This window comes from Alosa alosa, chromosome 22 (genome assembly GCF_017589495.1).
Source record: "Alosa alosa isolate M-15738 ecotype Scorff River chromosome 22, AALO_Geno_1.1, whole genome shotgun sequence".
Taxonomy (NCBI): Eukaryota; Metazoa; Chordata; class Actinopteri; order Clupeiformes; family Clupeidae; genus Alosa; species Alosa alosa.
The window spans coordinates 5,476,071-5,501,863 of NC_063210.1; the positions used below are offsets into that span (position 1 = coordinate 5,476,071).

General features: G+C 41.2%; 1 protein-coding gene across 39 annotated transcripts in view; it reads right to left on the bottom strand.

Annotated features, from left to right (window-relative positions):
- LOC125287093 (myosin-binding protein C, fast-type-like) overlaps positions 1 to 10,264 on the bottom strand; it is a 46,935-nt gene extending 36,671 nt beyond the window's left edge. For 10 of the 39 annotated variants that reach the window (XM_048232538.1, XM_048232537.1, XM_048232545.1 and 7 more), the window contains exons 1-4: positions 10,128 to 10,264; positions 2,068 to 2,079; positions 1,134 to 1,157; positions 556 to 579 (exon numbers count right to left, since the gene is read on the bottom strand). In XM_048232538.1, coding sequence (XP_048088495.1) covers positions 556 to 579; positions 1,134 to 1,157; positions 2,068 to 2,079; positions 10,128 to 10,146 — 79 coding nt within the window. In that variant the 5' untranslated portion in view covers positions 10,147 to 10,264. The remainder of the gene's footprint in view (positions 1 to 555; positions 580 to 1,133; positions 1,158 to 2,067; positions 2,080 to 10,127) is intronic. The other 29 variants (XM_048232564.1, XM_048232561.1, XM_048232560.1 and 26 more) reach the window with 12 other exon arrangements.
- Positions 10,265 to 25,793: the final 15,529 nt, after the last annotated feature.

Below are 25,793 nucleotides of genomic sequence, written 5' to 3' on the forward strand. Positions count from 1 at the left end.
ACACACACACACACACATACACACACAGATACACACACACACGCATGACTGAACTGACAGCAAAGTGCATGATGAGATTATACTGTATAAGTTTTGGATTGTGACCGACATGTTGCATACCAAATACCAAATACACAGCATACACATCAATACGTGCATACACACACACACACACACACACACACACACACACACACACACACAAAACACATACACTCAAACATACAAACAATGCATATCACATTATCAAATGCCATCAAACTGTGTGATGCATTATATTTAGAGACTGGGAGACAAGGAACAACCAGAGACCAGAGTACATATACGACACAACTGACTGAGCTGACCACCAGTAACATAGGTTAGGTTAGGTAGACAGCACACTCAAACGCAAAGTAGACTTAGACTCGCAAGATGCATGTGGACTGAAATAATACTCTCACTCGGCTCTCTTCAACACACTCACTGAAACCCATATAAACATACACACACAAGTAATTAATTGAGACAATGCCACAGTGCAGCATTTGGGACGGGTCATATTACTTAGCCTACCCTCTTCTGCAGGAGCTGCCTCTGCTATAGAGATGTATGAAAGAAATATATGAGTATTGTCACACGCACGCACACACACACACACACACACACACACACACACACACACACACACACACACACACACACACACACACTTCAAACGCAAATCACAAACAAACAAACAAATGACACATAACACATTATCAAATGCCATCAAACTGTGTGATGCATTATATTTAGAGACTGGGAGACAGAGACCAACCAGAGACCAGATTACATATACGACACAACTGACTGAGCTGACCACCAGTAACACACAGTAGGTTAGGGAGACCGCAACAGTAACATCTTTTACCAACTGCATGCTTGGGGACTGTATATTTGGATTGTGACCGACATATACCCAGCATACACATCAATGCACCCACACATACATACTTACACACACATACACTCACACACACACACACACACACACACACACACACACGCACACGCACACGCACACACATACATGCACACCCACACTTAAACCCAAATCATCAAACCAAGACCACATGTAGAATACTTGAAATGATTCATGTTGCTAGGCCTACCCTTCTCCTCCTGGGGGGGCTCTGCTACAAAAAAAGAAATATGTGACTATCATACACACATCACAGCACACACCACACACACACAAACACACACACATGCACACGCACAGACACACTACCACAACCACATTATCGTTGTGAATAACTGTGAATTTGTCACCGCTGATGCCAGGGCCGGAGTGGGGCCACTTTTCAGCCCGGGAGTTTCAGGCCCAAGACCGGCCCACGTTTTCCATAGTGGTGGAATTTGGATGAAGCAACATTTCAGCTCTTACTATCCTGTAGTTTTTATTAGTATCATGGTTCAACAAATGTGTAAAGGTTATAATTCACTTCAACTGAGAAGTTAACAAAAACAGAAAGAAAGAAAGAAAAAGAAAGAAAGAAAGAAAGCCTTTGACATGTAGCCTATCCCACGCTTCCACAAAGAGGCACATGTAGCCTATCCCACGCTTCCACAAAGAGGCACATGTAGCCTATCCCACGCTTCCACAAAGAGGCATATTGAACTAATGTTTAGGCTACATGTTTTTGCATGGGTAGGCTAGGCCTATGCTGTTTCAGTCCCTCCTGGCCTCTTTCTACATCCATATCCTTCCTGACGCTTATGGCTACTGTAGGGCCGGCCCGGCTATCCGTAGGCTATCTGAGAAAACTTTTTGGAAAAGACGGGCGATATGGACCCAACCAACTCTTTTTGGGAGGGGAGAACTCCCTCACATGGTAGGCTACAACCCATGCAGAGGCAACGGTGTCATGCACAGAATGCGGAATGTGTATAGCCTACTTTAAGAGAAGATACACTAACGTGACAAATGTCAATATTTTTTTTTCCTCGACCGGCCCAAAAGTGAAGCGGCCCACCGGGAATTCTCCCGATTCTCCCGATTACCCACCCCGGGCCTGGCTGATGCATATTTGTAGACTTACTCACCCTCCGTCTTTGCTGGAAAAAGCACAAAATGAAAGAATAGAGGCGTTAGACAGAATCTGCACAGACAGTGAAACAACAATACATTCAACAACATCAAAGCAATATAGACATAGTATAGTATTGATGTATAAAGTCAAATCAAGTTGCTGTCATCAGAAAGTCCATTTCATTTGTTCTGCATGCATCTCCACAGAATATTTGACTGAATTTATTTTTTTAACTAGAGTCTCCAGAGCTCAGGCCTCTCTGTCTGGCACCAGATTAGGTGGCCATGGAACGTGATCCCAGGCAGGATGGCATTCAGTGACCAGCACATAGTCTGGCTAAAGGTGACTGGCAGGGAGTGTAAAATCTGTCAGCACTGATCTGACAAAGAGCTGCATTTTTTGTGGGTGTCAGCAAACCCCATGGGGTAATACTGGCAGGCAGACATGAAATCGAATGTGTCGCTTGCTAACTTTCTCAGTAGAAACAGATTACTTCCAATGAATCACTGTAATACCAGTGTGTATGTGTGTGTGTGTACAGTATGCATGTGTGTGTGTGTCTGTATGTGTATATGTACAGTGATACGTGATTGGTGCACATAGAAGTGTCTCTGCATGTGTAACTAAATCTGTTCTGATATTAGATATAAGGGGCAGGCAGCTTTGCGGGGTCACAACAGTGGGGGTGGGGTTGGGGTTTTTGGTGTGAGGGGGGAGTAGATGGTAGGTAAGAACATGAGGGATATGATGAGGGGGTGGGGTTGGGGTTTTTGGTGTGAGGGGGAGTAGATGGTAGGTAAGAACATGAGGGATATGATGAGGGGGTTGGGTTGGGGTTTTGGTGTGAGGGGGGAGTAGTTGGTAGGTAAGAACATGAGGGATATGATGAGGGGGGGTTGGGTTGGGGTTTTGGTGTGAGGGGGGAGTAGATGGTAGGTAAGAACATGAGGGATATGATGAGGGGGGATTGGCTGGCATCTCTGTGAAGGGCCACTGAGCACAGGGTGTCTCCAGTAAGTCTGATGTCAAACAGGTCAGTTGACCCCTTTGAACCTACTGACCTTTGATTAAGGTAGCTGAAGTTAGCTGAACTGTTGCTGTATGTCCATCTGTGTGTTGCTGACGTTGCATGAGTATGTGTGTGTGTGTGTGTGTGTGTGTGTGTGTGTGTGTGTGTGTGTGTGTGTGTGTGTGAGTGAGTATGTGTGTGAGAGTGAGTATGTTTGTGTGTGTGTGTGTGCGTGTGTCTGTGTGTGTTTGTGTGCTTCCAGCATGTGAGCACTGGACTGCATATGTGTGTGTGTATGCATGCATTTGTGTGTGTATGTATGTGGCTTTAAATAGATGTAGGTGCATGAATGTCTGTGTGTGTGTGTGTGTGTGTGTGTGTGTGTGTGTGTGTGTGTGTGTGTGTGTCAGTGTAAATATGCTTGGTCGTGGTGACACACCCAGTTGAATTCTTGAAAGCCAGACAACTGAGGTGAAATGGATCTCTGTAGCCTGGCATTTGACAGAAGTCTGACCTCACCTTGGTGTCCACCCCTAGGTCATTAATGCACCCTCTAAATCATAGGAGGACTGCTTCACCAGGAGCCTATGTGTGTGTGCGTGTGTATGTGCACATTCCCAATAAGGAAGTCTTGTGATCAGTGACAGTCTCCCAAGGCCACCAATGACTTCACTGGATGTAACAGCTATCAACATTTTCACATTGGGCATCCCATTGGTATTTTCAAATCTCTCTGTCCTCTATCCAATTAGATTTTTCCAAAATACTTTACAGACATACAGACATAATCTGATCACATCTGCGATCTGGTGGTCCTGCGGTGGTATTGTAAACACACACACACACACACACACACACACACACACACACACACACACACATATATATACACACACACACACACCTCACTCAGAGGGTTCAAGTAGAGTGTTAGAAGTGGGCATGATACTTTTGGTTTATCTTTGGTCAAAGCCTTCTATTTGGCTTTGGCTTGGTCAAACATGGCTGCTCCCAAACACATTTGAGAAGCTTTATAGTAGATGACCGTAGCCCTCCAAGGCTTGAGGCTAAGAAAGTGAGTTGCTAACACGTGCTAGTGTGCTTAAGAAAGTAAGAAAGTGAGAGCAAGACCTAGTTATCGAGTTGGTAGGACTTCTTTCTGTCATAAGTGATTGACACACACATAAACATACACACAGACAGATTCACCCACAGCTTTCCGGAAGATCGTTAACTCAGGCGGGCTTTTAAATTTACAGCCTGCTTTATGTGATTACCAGGTGGACGTACGCTCATGTTTCCTGTGCCCCACTCTCTCTCTCTCCAGGAACAGGCCTCGAGAGTACAGAACAAGCAGCCTACACAATTGGTCTGCAAAATAAATGGATTTATTTTGAGGGCAGTGACTGAATGTGCTGACCAGAGGTGGGGTCAGGGACAGGGTCAAAAGTGTTTTTCTCCTCAGCTGAATGCTAAAGTTCGCGTGAAACACTAACTAAGCTAATCAGATCTCAGTTGCTAGGATTAAGTTCTGGAAACTTCTGTGGATTCGAAGAAATTACTAGAACGTTCTGTTATGACAACTGTATCTATATCATAAAAGTGTCAAAGCATATGCACAACCATTTAACAGTGCGGTGGGCAATTCTGGTGAAAATGTTGTGGATATTTGAGCTGAATGGCCAATCAAATGACACCCTTGAATTCTGTAATCCTGACATAATATGCTGATTGGCTATAATTGTGTATGGTTTCGCCCATTAACAGAGCCAGTTAAATATTATGGTTATCATAATGTGACATAAACTGTTATGGCTTCTAAAATGTTGGCAGCAACAGCAATAATGACTGATGACGACATATGGTATTTACCATATCATATTTATGACAGGACTACGTCAGTCTCATGTCAAAGAGCACAGATGAGTTCAGATGAGGGGTTACTGAAATAAATAGGTCAGTGAGAGAATAACAACAGGGTTTAAAGATATCAATCTAAAACATGATACAGTACTGATACTAAAACACCATACAGTGGTAGGATACACCTGCACCAGCACCTTCGGCCATGTTATTATATATGAATATATTAGCTGCTGACTTCAGCTCTGACCTCTTGTTCCTGTCAATTCCCTGACAGACTCACCTACTTATTCACATTGACCCCTGTGGGATACAGCCTATGGCTGGACTCCTTGAGAGAGCATATGGGAAAGTTGTTAACAACACCAGCTTATATACAGTATAGTGCCTGCTAGGTGCTACTACTTGTGTATTGATGTTACGTTAACGAACTGATGACAGTTCAAATGGGTTCTCATACAGAATGTTTTCTATATACAGTATGCAGTTAATTGGTTTTGTGTCAGTGGTAGCATACTTGCTAATGTGTCAGCTATAGGTTGACTGATGGCCTGGAGTCCTGGACTGACATGGAAACCACTCTTAAACACAGTCACCATCTTTGCGTGTGTGTACCCATTTTCATGCCTCGAAGGCTATGCAACAGAAAGCTCTAGGAAGCTAAAGCTGAAGGCATTACGCAATGATTACATCATGCACCTTATCTGAAGACGAACTAAATAAAAGTAACTGGTGCTGTGGAAATGATACGAAGCCCAATTGAATTTGATCCCTTGCTCTGATGGTTATAATAATGATGGATGGGGGGAGATGGGCAAACGAGTGTAGGTCATGTTATTTTTAAAAGCTAAGGGGAAGGAACGAAGGGGGTCAAAACAAGTGAGGTTCCAGCTTTGGAGGCTGAGGAGATAAAGATAAAGCTGTGCTCCAGAGTGAGCTCATCCGCAGCTCTCCCCACTGACTACATGGTGAGAAGTGAAGTGTAAAGACCTGAGCTAACAGACAGAATGTGTGTACATCTCACACCTACCCTCTCTGTTTTTCTCTCACTCACTGTCTGTATATGTCTGTCTCAGTGCCTACCTATCTATCACGGGCAGACTCTCTCCCTTCTTTCTGTGTCTCTCCCTTCTTCCTCTCTCTCTCATTCAGACAGAAAGACTTCTCTGGTTCAATACCTTTCTCTCTCTCTCTCTCTCTCTCTCTCTCTCTCTCTCTCTCTCTCTCTCTAATCTTAAGGAATAACTGCTGAACTACTTTGGGGGACCACGACTTGAATCGTGACAAAGTTCAACACCTGACAGGCTGGGTGGTGGGCACTCCTTCTGAGGAGCCTTTGAGGTGGAACAGGTGGGGAGAGTGGCCATAAAACCCACGGGCATAAATCAGACGACACATGAGACACCTCGGCAAAGGTCAGCTGAGAGGAGGGGGGTAAGGAGATCGAAGAAGCGCAAGGGTAGGGTGAGGGAGTGGGAGAGGAAAAGAGCCGAGATGATAGAGAGAGGGGTGAGGTTAAAGAAGAGAGGGAAAGAGAGAGTAAGAGAGAAAGGAGAGATGGAAAGAAAGAGAGACATGTGGAGAAAAAGAAGAAGAGAGTAGATCATGTGGATGGCTGGACAGAGAGAGGGAGGAAGAGAGAGGGAGAAAAGGAGAGAGAGAGAGAAATGGGAGGGGTCAAGAGGAATAAAAATATCAAAGAGATTTTTCTTCCTGACTGACAGACAGTCTGAGTAGACCACGCGGAGTGGTGCGTGAACTCTTCCCAAACAAGGAAAGCTAAACCTGCAGCAAAGTTAAATAAAAAGAGTCAAACTGCCCTTTGAAACACTGTCTCTCAGCCATCTGAAAAATAAGCTCTGACCAGAGCCTCTATGAGTTTTTTTGCTTGCATTCAATAGTCAACAACACCCTTTTTACTGAAAGTTTCTCTGTAGAACTATTCCTAGGGTTTTAGATATGACAATTAGCTATCACCAAAAGTGTGGACTGTGGAAACCAATCATGTATTCACTCACTCTCAAGGCTACCAATGTTAATTAGCAATGCAATAATTGAAAGAATGAAGCTAATTTGGCTAATTTACATGATGTTAATATCAGTGTCTTTTCTGTTCAACTGCAGTTTTCCCTCCTACCTTTTCTGCTAAAATGAAGTTACATTTTGAGGTGGTTTTATTCTAATTATTTAGAATAATTGGAAATGTGTCCTGCACCAATTTTTGGCCACTACTTGCCTGAATGTCGATTTCTATGTCATCTGAAAAATGTGACAGTGCGGAACAGCCTAGGGGTTAGGATAGAGGCACTAGTTAATTGATTCTGGAGACTGAGCTTGAGTGGTTGGTTTGGGGTTCTAGGGTGAGGTGTTAACTACTGTAGCTGACAAGGAGATGACAGTTTGTTGAAAATGGCCGATCCAAATAAAGTTTTCCTCGAAACAGTCCATTTGACCTCTTTCTCACATCAAAAACACACCATGCTAGTCATGCTAGTTTGTGTCCAAAGATGAAAGAAGCTAAATTGGACAGGGCAGCTTTCAGGATGATAGATGATAAACAGGGTGTTATGGAGTTATAATGACTAATAATAATGCTAATAAGACACTGTTATGTCAGTGAATTTCAACTGTCATGGTGACTAACGACAGCCTATGTCATCTACCACAACATGTTTATGACAAGGTGACAGAGGGTTCAAGCACAGGGTTACCATCTAACCTAAATTTCCTCAGGCCTAATCTATGAACCGAGCGTGCTCTCTCTCTCTCTCTCTCTCTCTCAATGTAGATTTGTCTTCTTTTTTGTCAACTTCTCATCAACTTCTTCTTGCCCAACATTCCTCATATTTCTCACTTTCTCTTTCTTCTCAACTATCTTGGTCTTCATGTCCATAGATTATTGTGCACATTCAGATCTTTTACTCTCTTGTTGTCTTGTCAACTGGACATCACATTGTTCTCATGCATCTCTCATATCCCATCTGTTCCCTCCTCATCCACTCTAATAGGGGATATTATGGACACTATTATGGATATTATGGCTTTTTCACTCTCAGAATCCCTTCCACTACATTTACTGTCATGTGACGCTTGCAATTACCTTAGGAAAGCTTTTTGTTTTAGTGGCCATTTTGGCAAACCAAACTTTCAATCAACTGTCAACTCACAGTCAATCAACTGTCAACTAATCCAAACCAAAGCCAGATTACCACCCTAACACCAAAGTCTACAATTATTTGTGTTCCTAACTGAATCAGAGGATTACTTTCATCCTCTTTAGGCTAGCCGATTCATGAGTATTCTGTAGACTAACTTGTCTTGACCATATTAGCTATGGCACTAGCTGCTGACTTTTTAGAAAGGCTTGTTGACGTTGGCGCTAACACTAAAAATCGCACAGGATCATAATACTGTCCCCATATCAGGTGAGAGCTGGTTCTCTATTCAGAGTTCGGTTGCTAGGTTATCAGTTGCCTAAACCCACACAGTATGATCTTCAGTGGTCATCTCTACCGTCTCCTATGGTGATTTACTATGACAGCGTGAAGATTAGGAAGACCTGGTTGGTGTGGTTAGCTTGAGAAAGTGAGGGAAAGAGAGCTGGAGAGAGAGAGGGGGGGGGGAGTAGTTTTTCATTGGAGCCTGAAGTACTAGCGCTCTGACGCTGAAGAGTAAAGTTTTACGATGCTTCCACAAGCTCAGTAAACTGCGGGATCTATAATGCATATGAGATATATCCGTGTTCTTCTGTCTACGCTGGATGCTCGCCAGAACAAATCTTATTGACCTCAACAGACCTGTCAAGCATAAAACTCTCAGGGGCAGAATGATTTTAGCCACACCAATTACATATTGGTGATGCTATGATTTAGCCAACCTTTACATATACAGCCAAGCACATACAGTACTGTGCAGATGATGTGTTCTGTGCGGTTTACTCACAAACATAAAATGCCCATACACATCATTGCATTTAGTTTGCTTTACAGATGAGACTAAAACGATGACATACGCCAACATTACGTTTTGTTTTGTAATTGCGCCAAGAGGTCCTTATACACGGAGCCACAAATCACAAGACGGAACTAAAACTTGACTGGAGAAACTAGATCACTGCTGTTTATGATGAGCAGCTGAGTTTATATGTATAGGGCAAAAGGGTGTACGTTACATGTGTGAGTGTGTGTGTGTGAGAGAGAGAGAGAGAGAGAGAGAGAAAGAGAGAGAGAGAGATTGAGAGAGAGAAAGAGAGATTGAGAGAGAGAGAGAGAGAGAGAGAGAGAAAGAGAGATTGAGTGTATCTGAATGTACGGAAAAAGAGAGTAAAAGCATGTGTGCTGAGTGTGTGAATTCTGCACTCAATCTGTGTATGCGTGCATGTGTCTGTATGTGTGTGTGTGAGTGTGTGTGTGTGTGTGTGTGTGTGTGAGTGTGTGTGTGTGTGTGTGTGTGTGTGTGTTCCTGTGTGTGTGTGTGTGTGAGTGAGAAAGACCTCTGACATGAGAGAAGCCTAGGGTGATATGTGAAGATGCTAGTGCTCTCCTGGTGTGTTGCTAAACGAACCATCTGTTCCCCTCTCCATCTTTCATAGTGACACCTTCCCTCTGCTTTTTCAACATCTCTCAAAGAACCGTTTCTCTCTTTCTCTCTCCCTCTCTGCTCACACCATCTTCTCTTCTCTTTTAAGATTCCTTTATTAGCCTTTTCTTTCGTAACATCCACTGTACTAGTTCTTCTTAAAAAAATGTTTCACACCCAGCCTTCTCTCTCTCTCTCTCTCTCTCTCTCTCTCTCTCTCTCTCTCTCTCTCTCCTCTCTCTCTCTCTGTCCCCCATGTAGATATTACATTAATGGTCATTAATCTAAGTCATCATGTCATCTGAATGTAATGGTACAGTTGAGCTTTGCAGTTCACACACCCTTCTCTCCAACATCAAATATGACACAATGCCCCCTTCACTAGATAATCATAACAACACCAGATCAATTAACAGTGCAATTAGCTTCTCCATTCAGGATTAACAGCTTCAACTCTTCAACGCACACAACAAACATAAAAAGCAAATTTGTACATATGTAAATTTGTAAATATGTACAATTTACTAATCACTCAAATACGTTTCTAATGAATTGTAAGCCTCATCGCAAAAATGACATTAATTTACTAAATTACTTTTCTGAAAAAAAGAGATCTGACTGACCTTCTGTTGGCTCGGGCATGGCTGTGTGCGACTGTGTCCCTGGACTCTTCACTGGCCTTCTCCTGTTTATCCCCTTTTATTTCTCACTCCCACAGTTATCCCAGACGTTTCTGGAACTCAAATTTGAGAGAGGGAAGAGAGAGAGAGAGAGAGAGAGAGAGAGAGGGTGAGGGAGAGAGAGAGTAAAAGAGAGAGAGTGAAGGAGAGGGTAAGGGAGAGAGAGAGAGAGAGAGAAAGAGAGAGAGAGTGAAGGAGAGAGAAAGGGTGTACAGGTCTGGGAGAGAGAGAGAGAGAGAGAGAGAGTGGAGGAGAAGGGGAGAGGGGGATGGATGGAAAGGGCAGTCACTTGAGCTCCCTGGAGGAATCCAAAAAGGCAAAACGTGGCTCAATGAGAAAGGCGGCTTAAACAGAGAGGAGATAAATAGGTGATAAGACACAGAAATGATGTGGGGTGAATGTTCCAGGGCCTTTGGGAGGAAATACAAAGGTGGTTGCTACTGTGTTAGCTGGCAACACACCAATACCAAATCACTAACACACACACACAGACACACACACAGACACACACACACACACACCTATTCATGGACCCCAATCATGATTCTGCACAGGATTACACCAGATATTTACAGAAGGACCGGATCTATTAATCTGGAGGCAGATATACTGTTGGCCTGTAACTCTACACTACTTCTCTAAAAGACTGTTTGATGACAACAGTTAGCTCTCATGCTAAATGGATACGATAATTTATAGTTGGAAAATCTACTATGGCATATTTCAACAGATGCTTTATTAGTGCCGGAATCTTTGATAACTGAGAACTAACTTGAGTTATCTCAGCGATGACCTTACACACACGCACACACACACTCATTCACACACACACACACATACTCTCACACACACAGACGCACACACACACACACACACACATATTCATTCACACACACACACACACAAAGAGGTGCACAACCAAACAAGCGTGAGTTATCTCAGCGATGACCTTGTACAAACACATGCATGCATGCACACACACTCAAACACACACACACAAGCAAAAAGTTTATCATAAATCAAGATTTGTTGATTGATGATTCTGCCATAATACTGATTGCAATGCACCTGACCATACAGTATAAATAAATAAACTTAAACTCAGCATAATTTTGTCCACACCTCAGGAAAGAATAAACATGAGTTGATCTATCTATCTGTTAGCATGCATAACATATACAGGGATATAGTTAGCCTGCCTATGCCTTTCTTACTGGAGGGCAAAGCCTGTGCAAAACTGTCATAAGTGGCTGTCCCTCACATGAACTTTCACATTAGCAAAATGTTATCACTTGTCCTGTGGTAGCAGGGGTAACAAATGGCCCAAACTGCCACAGCAGCCGCCGCCGCCATTGCCGCGCCTTGTGAAGGCTAGCGGCTAGCTGGCGCTTTAGCATATGCTGAAGCTTTTAGTAAGTCTACTCCCAGCAGGGCTTTGCATCAGCCATTACGTGAACGTCTTCATTACGATACATCAGCGCCTGCCAGGGACTCAGCAGGCTAGCCGGGAGAGAGAGAGAGAGAGAGAGAGAGAGAGAAAGGGAGAGAAGTGTGAACTGTGAACACTGAGAGCAACCCTGCTGGGGCTTCCAATTCTGCCTGCCCATTCCCACCCGCAAGATGGGGTCACAAAGAGAAAGGGAGGGAGAAAGACATAAACGTGTGATAACGTACACACTTTTGCTGGAACACGATTCTATCCCCCACACTTTTTGTCAGATTAAAATGAAAGTAAAATATGGAAATAAACGCTCCCGTAAAGAGTTGGAACCGTATCTACCATAACGCACACACAAAGAGACACAAATAGGTCTGTTGATTTTATTGAACGGTCATCCAGCCAATCACATCAAGTTAGCCAGTGAACCAGAGCCGCTCTGATCAAATTCAAAGTGTGCATCTTTCAAGGCTGTGCTGCTGCTGGGTCTGCATTATAACGTCTGCAGTGAGCAGATTTCAGATTTATTGAAATGATAATTGTTACCGCATTATGCTAATTTAGTAAACCAAAATTCACTGTCTGACTGACAGTTTTTGTCACAATGTATAAATGCAGGGAGTCAAAGTGAAAGCGGGGGTGCGCGCACCTTAAGGCACTTGTTTGTGCAGAAAGACCTTTGGCTACTGTTCTCAGAGCATTATGCTTTTTCTCTGTCTATGATCTGCAGCTTTTCTTAAACTATGGGCCTCCTCAACAATTAACCTACTGGTCCACGTAGCCGCGAAATTAAGTTATGCCCGGTGCTTCACACGTCTGATCTGATTTCACTGTCAATGTGTGTGTCGTAGTGCTACATCTACTGGAGATCTTAATGTCTTAAATACGATCGCGTTCCATTTAGAACATCTTATTTTGATCCTAAACGGAGGCGTCAAGACACATTTCTAGTTCTACATCTGAGAACTAAGATTTCCAGCATGTAGAACTCAAATAGAACGCTTATGAGCGCTCATGCAATGTGTGTGTTCCTGCAGCAAGTGAAACTGGAGCAAAGGCGCCGGAAGCACAGTGGCCAGGGGGCCAATGGCCCCCTCACTTTTGGCTAAAAATATCTTTTAATAAACAAAATCATCCACGAAAAAAAAAAAACTCCGCGCAAAAAACGGAGAGAGGTATGAACCATTATAGCGGTAGTAGCCCTAATATAGCCTAAAGATTTGTGCAGCGTCACTGTTGAAAAACCTTAAACTTTCTGCCCATGGGTCAAAACCGATGAGCAAAACACCAGCAGAGCCTTTAGCCAACACCCCCCAGGAGCAGACAGCGCCCACTTTGAGACGCTTCATTCTCAATCAATGCAACATGTGTGGAGGGATGGATTTGAAATGTAGCTAAATCCAATAACATTTATTCTGGTCTGGTATGATTGATTGTATTGTAAAGTTCCTGAGTTAAGCGTAATATTATGCACAGTAGTAATGTCCTCCTGTGCATCGGAGACTCCAACTCTACAGCTCCAGCTGTCACCTCGGGATGGCTTCAAATTGTGCTTTCAATGTATCTGCGGCCTAGGCCTACTGTTTGTTTATTTTCCAGAGGTAGTGGTTGTCATTAGCCTATTTTAATTGTGAGCTATTATTGAAGTTATGACTCTGTTGGATAACCACATTTAGCCTATTGCGCGACATGAGATTAAAGTAATATCATGCGCACCGTGATATACCCGAAACATGTAGCCTAAGCTACCAAGCCTTCGCAAGGTTTGTATGATATCACTTAAGATTACCAGCAATGTTCAAATAGACCAGGGCCCACTTCCCCGATAACGACAGAGACACGCTCTTAAGAGGGTTTTCTACGATTCATCTTACGATCGTTCGTTTGGTTTTTCCGACTGTTTCCCGAACATGCTCGTAATATCGTCCCCTTTTATTTATTATTTAATTAATTACAGTTGTGAAACATTAGGTAGCATAATCTAGTCCAAACCGAGTTGCGCTGTAGACCTACCAGGCATTTCTTACAGATAGCTAATCTGCCTTCAAAAGTTAATGAACACGGCACTTCCTAGTGCTTTTAAAAATTGTGCAAGTTCGAATTGCTTTATGGAAGCGTTGCTGCCCAGCTCGCACACACTCCTTCATAAAAGTTGAATGGTGACATGCACACAACTTGCAAAACATTGAACTGCTTTGAGTGAAGTGGCGCTTTATGAAGGCGCTCCTTCTGTCATTAATAGCCTAGATGCTCTTCTTCACACTGAAAACAGTGGCAGTCCTAGCTTGTAACGCCCTGTTCTTTTTTTGGAATCAATTTGTGGTGTGATTGACATCAGACTAGTCATTAGCTAGTTAGTTGTGCACTGTTTCCCGCTCAGTAGTAAGGTAATAGCCTTCTCCGATGAGTTTTAGTTATTCGTGTCGCCCTCACCAGAATTCTGAATATCTTTGCTCGCACACTATAGGAACTGTAATGTGATTACTGACGCGTTGCACCCATCTCTGCTCAGCTACGAGTAGCCTAGAGAAAGAATCTCCCGTGTGTAAATTCACTCCAAGTTGGCCTACCCCATAAACTGCATGAGGCTATTTCTATTTATCTGTAAAATTACCGGATGTGTTTGTGCAACTTTATGAAGCAGAATTACGCAGACTATTACGCACACAATTTGTTTGCGCAAGAAAGACAAAATACAGCAGACGATTTTTTTTTTTGGGGGGGTGGTCGTTATCTGGCCCCTGCACTTTGAAACTCGTTTCGGCGCCCCTGAACTGGAGGTAACGTGGGCTAGAAGCAACAATAGTTTAAACAACAACGTGGCTTCCTGTATCAATGGAAAAAGCATAGAAACTGTTAATCATAATCTTTGTTTGGGTAGACTTCAAATGTTTTTGAATTTGAGCTTACAGTTCTGTCACTATTCTGTGTCCTTTACATTTATTTAATAGGTATTAGTGATACCTCGAAATTAGGCCCAAAACATAATTTCTGAAATGATTTTTTGATTTATAACATGAGATATGTCTCCATGTAGTGTCAAATAGTGAAGTGATAGCAGGTAGATCATGTAGGCCTACATGTCACATGAGCCACACATATGAGGGGCGCTGCTTCTTCTGTCCCTCCCAAACTGCATTAAAATGGTTTGTTTAGCAATCAGAATTTCTAATTAGAAACTGCCGGACATCAATATAGTCCGCACCCCTCTCTGAAAATACTTACAACGTCCCTGTAGGGAGTTATTTATAATTTGGCAAGATTGTTTTATTGTCGTATCCCACAACCCCCACACTTTTAAAAAGCTTGATACGCCCCTGGTTGACAAGTCAAATTTTATGGTCACGATTGCTTTCCTCATACAAGGGATATGGAGAGAGTTTTCTTCAAAGACAACAAAACTCCAAAATGTTTATTGGAGTGGTAGGACACACATGCCAGGTGCAACACACACACACACACCGCACGTGGAGTATTTTAAATGCTTCATGTTGTTAAGCCTACCCTTCCACACAGCCAATAGAGAGATGAGTGAGGAAAAGAGGAGGAAGAAAGAGGAGGTAGGCTCATCAGTCAAAGAGAAAGAGACAGTGATCCACTGCTGATCCATGAGTATGGCTTGGCTTCTCTGTCAGAGAGAGAGATAGAGATGGAGATGGAAAGAGAAGGGGAGAGAGAGAGACACACCAATTAAAGAAAGATAGACAGACAGACAGACATACAGATGCACAATTAGATAAGATAGATATACATATAGATAGATAGATAGATAGATAGATAGATAGATAGATAGAAGATAGATAAAATGTCAGGTGGCACAACCAAAAGTTTGTTTTTTTTGGGCAAGTATACAGTACCTACGAGTGCCTACAGTGCTTAACACATTATTATTTTGTAGTTGACCTTGATATTAAAAGTAACTTATGATTCAATTTTCCAATACAATAATGAGTTTTATATTAAAATCACGTTTCCTTAGTTTTACATTGGTTGTACCATCTGACATGTAAACTGTACAAGTCCAACAATGAAGAAAAAGCTATTTTTTTGTCAATTTTTAGAGAGATTTACAAACCTTTCACTGTTCAGTAAAGGTCACTTGGGGTCCTCCTGATGAGGCAATACCATGTTTACTCTTTTCCCTCTTCAATTCAAAATAAACGTGCTATGAATGCGGTTGCACCATCCTGACATTTCAGGTATGCATTTTTTTTCAATATTCCAAACAATTTAAGAGCTAGTAAACTAGTGTATAAAATAGACTAGAAATAAAATAATTAAACTATGTCCCCATATTTATTATGACCGCCGCGCAGCGAAGCGGCGGTCATATAGGTTTAGTCAGATTTTTTTTTTTGTTCTTTTTCGCATGTCCAAATTTCCGTCAAGGATTCCCGGGACACTGAAAGACCGGGGTAGACGAAACTTGGTGGGCATGTAACCCCATATGGATAGCATGGAACCATCGTTTTCGTTTTGATCTGTAGCCCCCGGCTGGACTGCACCCCGAAAGGAGGGGTAGGGCAGACACAGTTTTCTGTGAATATCTCGAAACCGTAAGGTTTAGGAGGACATTTTTTTTTATGTTGATCTCAAGGGGCCATGTCAACCCATTCCATAACCACTCATTTCATGTATAGCGCCACCTAGTTAAACACAAAAAAGCAAAAAATTAGGTGTTTTCATCACAATATCTCTGGCTGACATGGTCAAAATTGCACGAAATTGAACATGTAGGATCATTATGACACTCTCCGAATGCATGCCAAGTTTTGTGAACTTTCGTTCATGGGGGGCATGTAACCCCACATGGATAGCATGGAACCATCATTTTTCGTTTTGATCTGTAGCCCCCCCGCTGTACTGGACCCCCCGAAAGGAGGGTAGGGCAGACACAGTTTCCTGTGAATATCTTGAGAACCGTAGGGCCTAGGATGACCAATTTTTTCCGTATGTTTGCCTCCAGGGGTCATGTTAACCCATTCCATGTGCACACATGTGCATAAACAGATACACGCACACGCATACATTCACAGTAATCATACGGATGACACAAACTTCACACAGTAGACCTATATACGCATGCATGCACATGCACAAACACACATACGCAGGCAAACACACAAGCACGCACACACACACACACACATAAACATAAACGTGTACACACACACATGCACACAATTCAAGAATTTCTCAGAATTATGAACAGGCAAGATGGGGGTGGGGTTGTATAAAATGAATTTTACATGTGAAATCTATGAACTAATCATGTTTTGGTACTTGTTGTCTAGCAGATACCAGTGAGAATTGAGTGTGGATAATGCATAAGACAGTTAGAATCATATAGGCCTTTCAGCGTGATTTATTTTTGTGGAAAACATGTGCTGGACTGGGCGGCGGTCATATTTTGTACCGCTCTGCGGTACATCTAATTTTTAATTTCCTTACTGTTTAAATTCTATATTTACAGTAATACTTCACAAAGTGTTACTGTAATTTGTGCCACCTGACATTTTGAAGGTTTGAGATGACAAAACATAAAATATATATAATTTTTATGATAAGCAGAAAATATGTTCAAATTATACAGATTCTACATGTCACATCATTGACAGATAGATAGATAGATAGAGAGATAAGATAAATAGATAGATAGCTTGATAGATGGAATGATAGATAAATAGATAGATAGAATGATAAATGGAATGATAGATAAATAGATAGAAAAAGAGCTAAATAAAGAGAAGGATCAAGACGGGGAAAGTCATAGACACAGAGAGAGAAATATAGCAGAAGAGGTGGAAGGTGACTATTTTTGACTGAAATCAGATCCCCTCTAAGGCCAGGGGGGCAGTCGAGCTCCACACTCAGATGGAAATATCACTCCCTCTGACTTCGGCGCAGTCACACGGCTCGTGAATTACTGCCTGTTTAGAAAAAAACCATCTTCAACCGGGTCATCTTGATGGCAATCAATTCACATTTATGGCATACGCTGATCGGCTGTCAGCCTGATTATGTGATATTAAATCAGCATTAAATTGGATGCTGTCGTGTGTGTTTGGCTTGATTGGGTGAGGGCTGTGCAGTGACAGGACAGTGCAATGAGATTCTCTACTTAAGAAGTAGAACGCATCTCCGAGAGTATAGCTGTTGACTTTCTCATTTTGATTTGCTGTAATAAGATGATCACTTGTGACCACTATCACTGTCAAGAGATACATTATGTTACCTTTTTTTTATTTGTCTTCATTGAATTGGAATCAATTAAGGTTCCTGAATACATGTCTCACAGTTGCCCTCTGCAGCAATAATCCATTACATTAACGACTGTCTTAAAAATGTTGCATTGTTTAATCAGGCCTATAATAAGGCATATTTCTTTAAATAATTCAATATTAGGCATGTTACAGGTAAAATGTTTTTGGGCCTTTATTTTGTGTTTTTCCATTATAAAAGTGTGCTTGATGTTTATATTCTTCCTGTCCTGATGAAAACACGGTCCACTACAAAAAAAAACAACTATTTTTCAAAGTAGCTGGATTCTTTGTTAATCCATGGCTGATACAGTCCCCGTTTCACCAAACTATTAATATTTCATATTGCATTTGCATATTGTACTACATTTCTTGAAATCGTGATGCATGGAGGTGCTTTTTTTTGCTTCTTTTGATTTCTTTCCACTTCTCCATACCATGTTTCTCTGTGTTATGTGATGAGTGAAGCCTTCAGAAATTGGTGGAACGCACTGCCAGTTCCTACAAGGGCAGGGACATCCCTCTTCATTTTCAAAAAAAAAAAACTCCTGAAGACCCAGCTCTTCAGAGAACATCTCCTCTCAACTAGTCTTGCTGATCCTAGCACTTACCACCTGTCTTGAACTGACACTCAACTGTTTAAAAACAGCTCTCACTGATGGACTTATTCTTACTATACTCTACCTTTTTTAAATTGTCCTAAAATTGTTGAGAGAATTGCTTTAAAACTTAAACTGTTTACCATGTTGTTAGTCGCTTTGGTTAAAAATGTGTCAGCCAAATGTATTGTAATTTAATTATCAATGAATTGACATTCAAATCTACTTAAAGCGATGGTTCGGAGTAATTTCACCCTAGGGTCCTATGCACCATGACCCCGAGCCAAACACCCTCCCAGAACCTGTTTTCCCTTGGTCGAACCCTGTTCAAGTAGCGCTGTCAGAAACTAATGACGTTCTGCAGTCGTAATGGAACCAACTTTTATCTCGTAAATTACCCCATTAATAATGCCCTGAATGGTACAAAATTCTACAGTAGTACAACTATGACCTTTAGTCCAATAACGAGGCATTATAAAGTTTGTAAGTCCACCAGAAGTTTTAAGGAGTTTATTTAAATAACACTTGCCTCTGCATCTGCTACTATACTGCTGCATCAACGTTTCTTCCGTGATTTGGGAAAAGCCTGTAAGAGGCAAGTGTTATTTAAATAAACTCCTTAAAACTCCTGGTGCACTTACAAACTTTCTACAATCACCAGGGTTCGCTATTTGCTAACCTAAAACCATAATGAGGTAGGCCTACTACTATTGAACATCGCAGCTGTTCATGTAGTAGCCTATGCCTATAGTCAAAGTCCTTTTAGGCAAGTCCCTCTACTCGGCGGCCATATTGCAACGCTTTTTGGGCACTCAAGGGGCATCCTCTTCGGCTGAAATGCGCGTGAGCAAGGCTTCAGGACACCAATCTTGCTCCAGCTGCGAGTTCACAACACATGATTGGCACGATGTCTTCACAACACACCACGATTGGCTCAATGTATTCACATGTCGACGTTTTGCCGAGGAAGGGGTGGGATATGTGTAGACAACGGCCATATTGGCGTTGCAAACTAGCCCCATGCATTTCTATGGAGGATTTTTTGAGTGCTATGTCTCCACATTAGAAAGTCTCTGCTATAGTCCTATTAGTGTCTGTGGATTTGGCCGACCCTCATCAACGATAACTACCGTAGGCCTACCACATACCATATCAAACCACATATTTCAGCCGTGACTCATTACTGGATTCCTGTGTTTTTTCAACGTGGATAAATTAGGTTAGACGATACAGGTATTGAGATCATACACACACAAGCGAAAAATTGAAGTTTGCCAGGCAAGCATGCTCATTTAATTAATTTGGTCGTGGATTCCACGTGACCACTAATATTGCTTCTTTGGGAAAAGCAGCGTTGGAGCGCCACTCTGTGGTGTAAAACGACAGACTCGCTGAGATTTAGGCTACATGAGCATTGGAACAATATGAAACAGCAGCCCTCACATAATTGCGTGATATAGCCTAGTTAGCCCATTAAAAAGATTCTGAATAAAATTACACTTGTGAGAGACAGTGAATCCATAAGGAACTGCATTAAGACACAATTTAGATAAACCAACGTGATGAATTCTCTCGGATTGGGCTACTGAGGCTTGCCATGTCTGGAATGTGATCATTTATTTCAAAACCTTTGGTGTCGTGTAATTCCTGTTGGAGATGACAACTTGGAAGTAAAGGTAAATGCAGGCTAGACGAGCCGTTTAAAACATCAGTATCCTCTGTCAATTTTCTTTCCCTTTAAACTTAAGTTTAGAACTACTGAGCGGCATTGATTTATTTATAAGGAAAGGAGTTGGATTGGATATGAAAATAGGAAGGGTTGTTCCAGCCGCAGGTATCCCTCGATTAGCCTACTCGAAAGGCTGCTATTAAAACGTCTCTCTTAAGGTCAACCTGTAGCTTTAAAACGCAGGTCCCCCTTAAGTGTAGTCAGCTCTGACCGGGTGGCTGGTATGCCTTTACATTCTTTTTATTTTAATGTTGAGTAGGCTACACCCATAAATGTGATTAACAGGTGTACACCCATAAACATGACGGGCAGTAGGCCACTGCACCAGTTTCCCGCACCTTCCTTTCCTGAACATTTATTTAGAACTGTTGCACACTATCAATCCAGTCTTGCTGCACGCTAAATCTGGATCAGGTCCGTTACCGATTCTGCTACCAAGTGGGCTAGAAATGACCACTACATCAAAGGCATGGAGTCGAAAAGGAGAACAGCCCTGTCAGTGATCCCAGTCGGTTGAAGTGCTTGTTATTGTAGATATTACAGTAAAAATGGAAATTTTCGTTTGGAAGATCTTGGAAAAATCATTTTCATTAGGCTACATTGGCTACTGAATGAGGAATCCCCAAAATTGTTAGGTGAGACTAATAATAGTTTAAACTTAGTTTCATAATGCCGTGTAGTAGCCTAAGTGTTCTAAAACGCTTGGGGGTTATTGCTTACAGCAGCGTTTCTCAAACTGTGGATCGCTGAGACATGCCAGGTGGGGCGCTCGTGTCAAGGCTGCTTAGTTAGTCCCGACCTACATGAGATTTTGAACGTTGTTGTGAGAGTGGTGAATTTCATCAAAACCCGGTCCTTAAAAGCGCGTCTATTCTCCGCACTTTGCGAAGAGATGGTAGCTGACCAAAAGGCTGTACTGTTTCACCGCGAGGCAAGGTGGCTTTCCCGAGGTAAAAGTGCTGTGGCGCACCGAGGTGAAGTTAGTTTGATATTTGATATTCGGATATTCGACAGATATTCAAAAAAAAAAATATGCGGCCGGTTTCACCCCGTGTTTGCAGACAATGTACAAACAGATGACCTGTCTACTTGCTCCCAGCCGACCTTAGGGACCATCTAAAAAGTACCTTCTGAATTACCTTCATAGTCTTTTTTGTCAATAGCTTTGACATCATGTGACCTAGTGACTCCAAACCAATTCAAAATAGTTATCCTATATGGGACTCATTAGACACACCTCTTTTTATAGTCACTATATGCACACAGTATTTTATATGAATATTTGTTTTTAAAAAAGACCTTATTTCCCATAAGAAATGGTCTCCTTTTTTCAATACCTCCCAAGCCATGTGACCTAGTGACTCCAAACTAATGCAGAATAGTTATCCTATATGGGACTCATCAGACACACATCTTTTTATGGTCACTGTATGCACACTGTTTTTTATATGAATATTTTGAAGAAAATACATTATATAATATAATACATTATAACAATACAAATATAATGTATTTTTGAAATAATGTATTTTCTTTAAAATATTCATATAAACTACAGTGTGCATACAGTGATCATAAAAAGAGGTGTGCCGGATGAGTCCCATGTAGGATAACTATTCTGCATTGGTTTGGAGTCACTAGGTCACATGGCTTGGGAGGTATTGAAAAAAAGGAGACTGTTTCTTATATGAAATAATGTATTTTTTTTTTTACAAAATATTCATATAAAATACAGTGTGCATACAGTGACTATAAAAAGATGTGTGTCTGATGAGTCCCATATAGGATAAATATTCTGCATTGGTTTGGAGTCACTAGGTCACATGGCTTGGGAGGTATTGAAAAAAGGAGACCATTCCTTATGAGAAATAATGTATTTTCTTTAAAATATTCATATAAAATACTGTGTGCACATAGTGACTATAAAGAGAGGTGTGTCTGATGAGTCCCATATAGGATAACTATTTTGAATTGGTTTGGAGTCACTAGGTCACATGATGTCAAAGCTATTGACAAAAAAGACTATGAAGGTAATTCAGAAGGTACTTTTTAGACGGTCCCTAAGGTCGGCTGGGAGCAAGTCATCTGTTTGTACATTGTCATCAGGTCATCTGTTTGTACATTGTCTGCAAACACGGGGTGAAACCGACCGCATAATTTTTTTTTTAATATCTGTCGAATATCCGAATATCCGAATATCAAATATCAAACTAACTTCACCTCGGTCTGTCGCGCATGTTTGAGCTCCGAGTCGCCTCTTCTTGGAGGAAGAGCGCATGTTTGAATCTGCAAGCACGTTCACTAATGAACATTTCTTGACGAAGCTGGCCTATCTTATTCTTAGCGATATATTTGATATATCTTAGCGATACATTTGAGTTAAATGTCCAGTTACAAGGCAAAGACAAGCACCTACCTCACCTAGCAAATAAGATTACTGCATTCACCAAAAAAACTTGAGTATGGGACAGGCGCCTCGATCGCGAAAGTATTATGCCTTTGAGATTTCTGAGCGAAATCGCTGAAACGTCTGATTGGGAGGCACTCTTGTGATCCCATGTATTAAACAGTAGGCCTACATCACATCCCTGCAAAGTTTATTTTAAAAATATTTCCCAACCAGCAGTGCTTAGTATGACTGGATTATGGATCCATTTACTGTAATGCAGCATGTTGGTATTTCATTGAATATATTGTACAATGCTGTAAAATGGCCAATGCTTCCTAATATGTTGCTGGGAAACAGAAATATGTGTGTTATGTATTTATTTATTATTATATCCACAGCACCAATTGATTTTAACTCTGTTGAAGAGGATATATTTAGAACTTGTCATTATTTCAATAAATTTGACAATTTTAAGCTTGACCTACCACTTTCTTAGAGCGATGAGGGACAGGTGGGGCTCGAGAATGCCCCCTTGATCAAAGTGGGGAATGAAAGAAAAAGTTTGAGAACCACTGATCTAGTTTGTTAACTACCACAGTCACGAGTTGGGTCGCGATAGTCTGTCCTTTTTAAAAAGTGGGTCCCCAGAAAAAAAGTTTGAGAAACACTGGCTTACAGAAATGTAGAATGTAGCTACTTGAAAGTTTTGATGCTTCAGGTTCCTTACGGTCTGCTACACAACACCTCTGTCAGATGAGAAAACTGTTCAAATATCATCCATCATATCACTTGTGGTGCAGTTTCTCCCCATTTTGAACAAATAGCAATGATTTAGCCTACATCCATGCAACTGATTTTATACAAATGTCTGCTGTTTATTTATTTATTTTCAATTGCTAATGTTCAATTGCTAATGTTGGTCAAAATGCACTGTACTGGTTCCCTGCTGAATATTCCTATAAAACAAATTGGCCTTATTTCATTGCCTGTGTCATTACATGCAAATGCGTTGAACAAGCTGTTATAAGTTGTCATTTGTCTAGCATATATTATGTGAACAACTGACAGACAGAAAGGTCGGATTTAAAGAAAGATGTGCAGTGGTGCACAGCTCTGACCAGGGGTGTTTGATTGTATATTGGTCATTTTTCATTTGCACAATGCAGTCCTAAGCCTTTTGTTTTCTCTATACTGTCACAATGTATGTCAACAGAAAAAAACGTTGAAACATATTTACTGTCTTGCAATCAACCCCATCCACACACACACAATAATGTGTAACTTTGTAATTTTGAAGTAGAAAAATGCTGCCTTGCCATTGTATTAGAAAATACTAGAGCAAACTGTCATATTGACAACAAGACAAAACAGTTAATTAACACTTAATCTTGACATAATCAATGCACTGACAGTTTCATTGGTATAAATATTTGCTTTTGATGCATAAACAAAGCATTTTGAGCAAGATACTATACGCTTTTGCAGGTAATTGCGATGCAGTTTGGTCTAATGCACTAACTGTTGTGCAAATATTTTGAGAAAAGCACAAAAGCTACTGAGAAAAACGGTAATAGAAATATCTAGAGACACACTCTAAGCCAGAAAAGAGATGATCAACCTGATTACTCAATGGCATTAAAACACTAAAGTGACCTGTTGAATAAGTTAACTGACTATCACAGTAGTGATGACCTTGGCTATAGGTAGCCTACTACAGAAATTCATGGAATTTTAACAGGACAACCATGCCTTAGGAGTTTTTTTTTTTAATAATTACAAAGTAATTGTTAATTCATTTAGAGTTAATTAATAGAGTATGTGTGTGTCAATAAGTGTTACCCAATGAATATGGATTGAATTATACCCCAGTTATCAATGCAGTTTATTATTGCAACTTTACACATTTGCACACTACGGAGCCCAGGAGGTGTCATTGAAAGATATTTTTGTGTATCGAGAGAATGTGCACTCATTTTACTAAATCGTGGGCACATTTGACTAAATTGTGCTCTCAATTTAGTAAAACGTGCGCACGATTTAGTAAATTGTGTGCATGTTTTACTAAATTGTGCACTCAATTTAAAACAATTAAAATGAGAGCACAATTTAGTAAAATGATCACACTATTTAGTAAAACGTACGCACAATTTACTAAATTTAGAGCACAATTTAGTAAAATGAGTGCACAATTGAATAAAACGTGCGCACAATTTAGTTAAATGTGCAAACAATTTAGTAAAATGAGAACATGTTTTCTGGATATATACCAAAAAATATCTTGCAATGACCTCTCTAGGGGTCCGTAGTATGCAGCAGTACCTCACAAAAAAAATTCTGTCCAATTCAATTCTAATGTGTACTCAGAGAATCAAATTCTATATTTATGTTTCTTGTGGTAAATAATCTTGTCTGCTCTTGTATATTTTGTGGCCCCCACTGCCTTTTATTTTGAAGTAAACTGTCTGGTTTTTTATTCTAACTCATGACAATAGAGCCAAAATGGTTGCTACCTCTTTCTGGGTGTTGCCATGTGACTTTACACATTGATGGAAGCTGCTAACATCCTCTGGTGTTACTTTCTTTTCCTTACTAGGGATTTATTTACTGCATTGGATGCCAGTTGTTGGAGAAATTTGAGTTGATGGAAACTGAAGCATATGTATGAATGTTTTAACTGATACTTAAAAACAGATCTACAAAATGTAAAACTATGGTATAGTAAAGATGGAACTTCCCACGTTAGCAGAAGGCTGTTAGACCATAATGAGCTGCTTAGCTGTATAGTTTCACTGGAGTTCTGTATAAGCAAGCAGGTTTGTCAGGGTGTGGAGGAGTGAGCAGTGGTTTGTGTTAGGGGCCGTGTGTGTGTGAGTGAGAGAAAGAGAGAGAGAGCGTGTGTGAGGCCTTATGTGTGTGTGTGTGTGTGTGTGAGTGAGTGTTTCTGAAGCCAGCTGAGTGGAATACATCTGAAAGTGCTTCTGCCAATCACACATTTTTCTGACTGGAACAAACTCCATGCATCTAAACACACACACACCCACACACCCAGTCAGACACAGGCTAATAACCATCCTGAACTTGTCTGCAATTCCCTTCCCTTCAAAAAGCTCTGACATTTCCTATTTTCTGGTTGAAAATATGGCTGAAGAGGCCATGGCAACAGAATCCACACAAACGTGATGAGGGAGTCATAA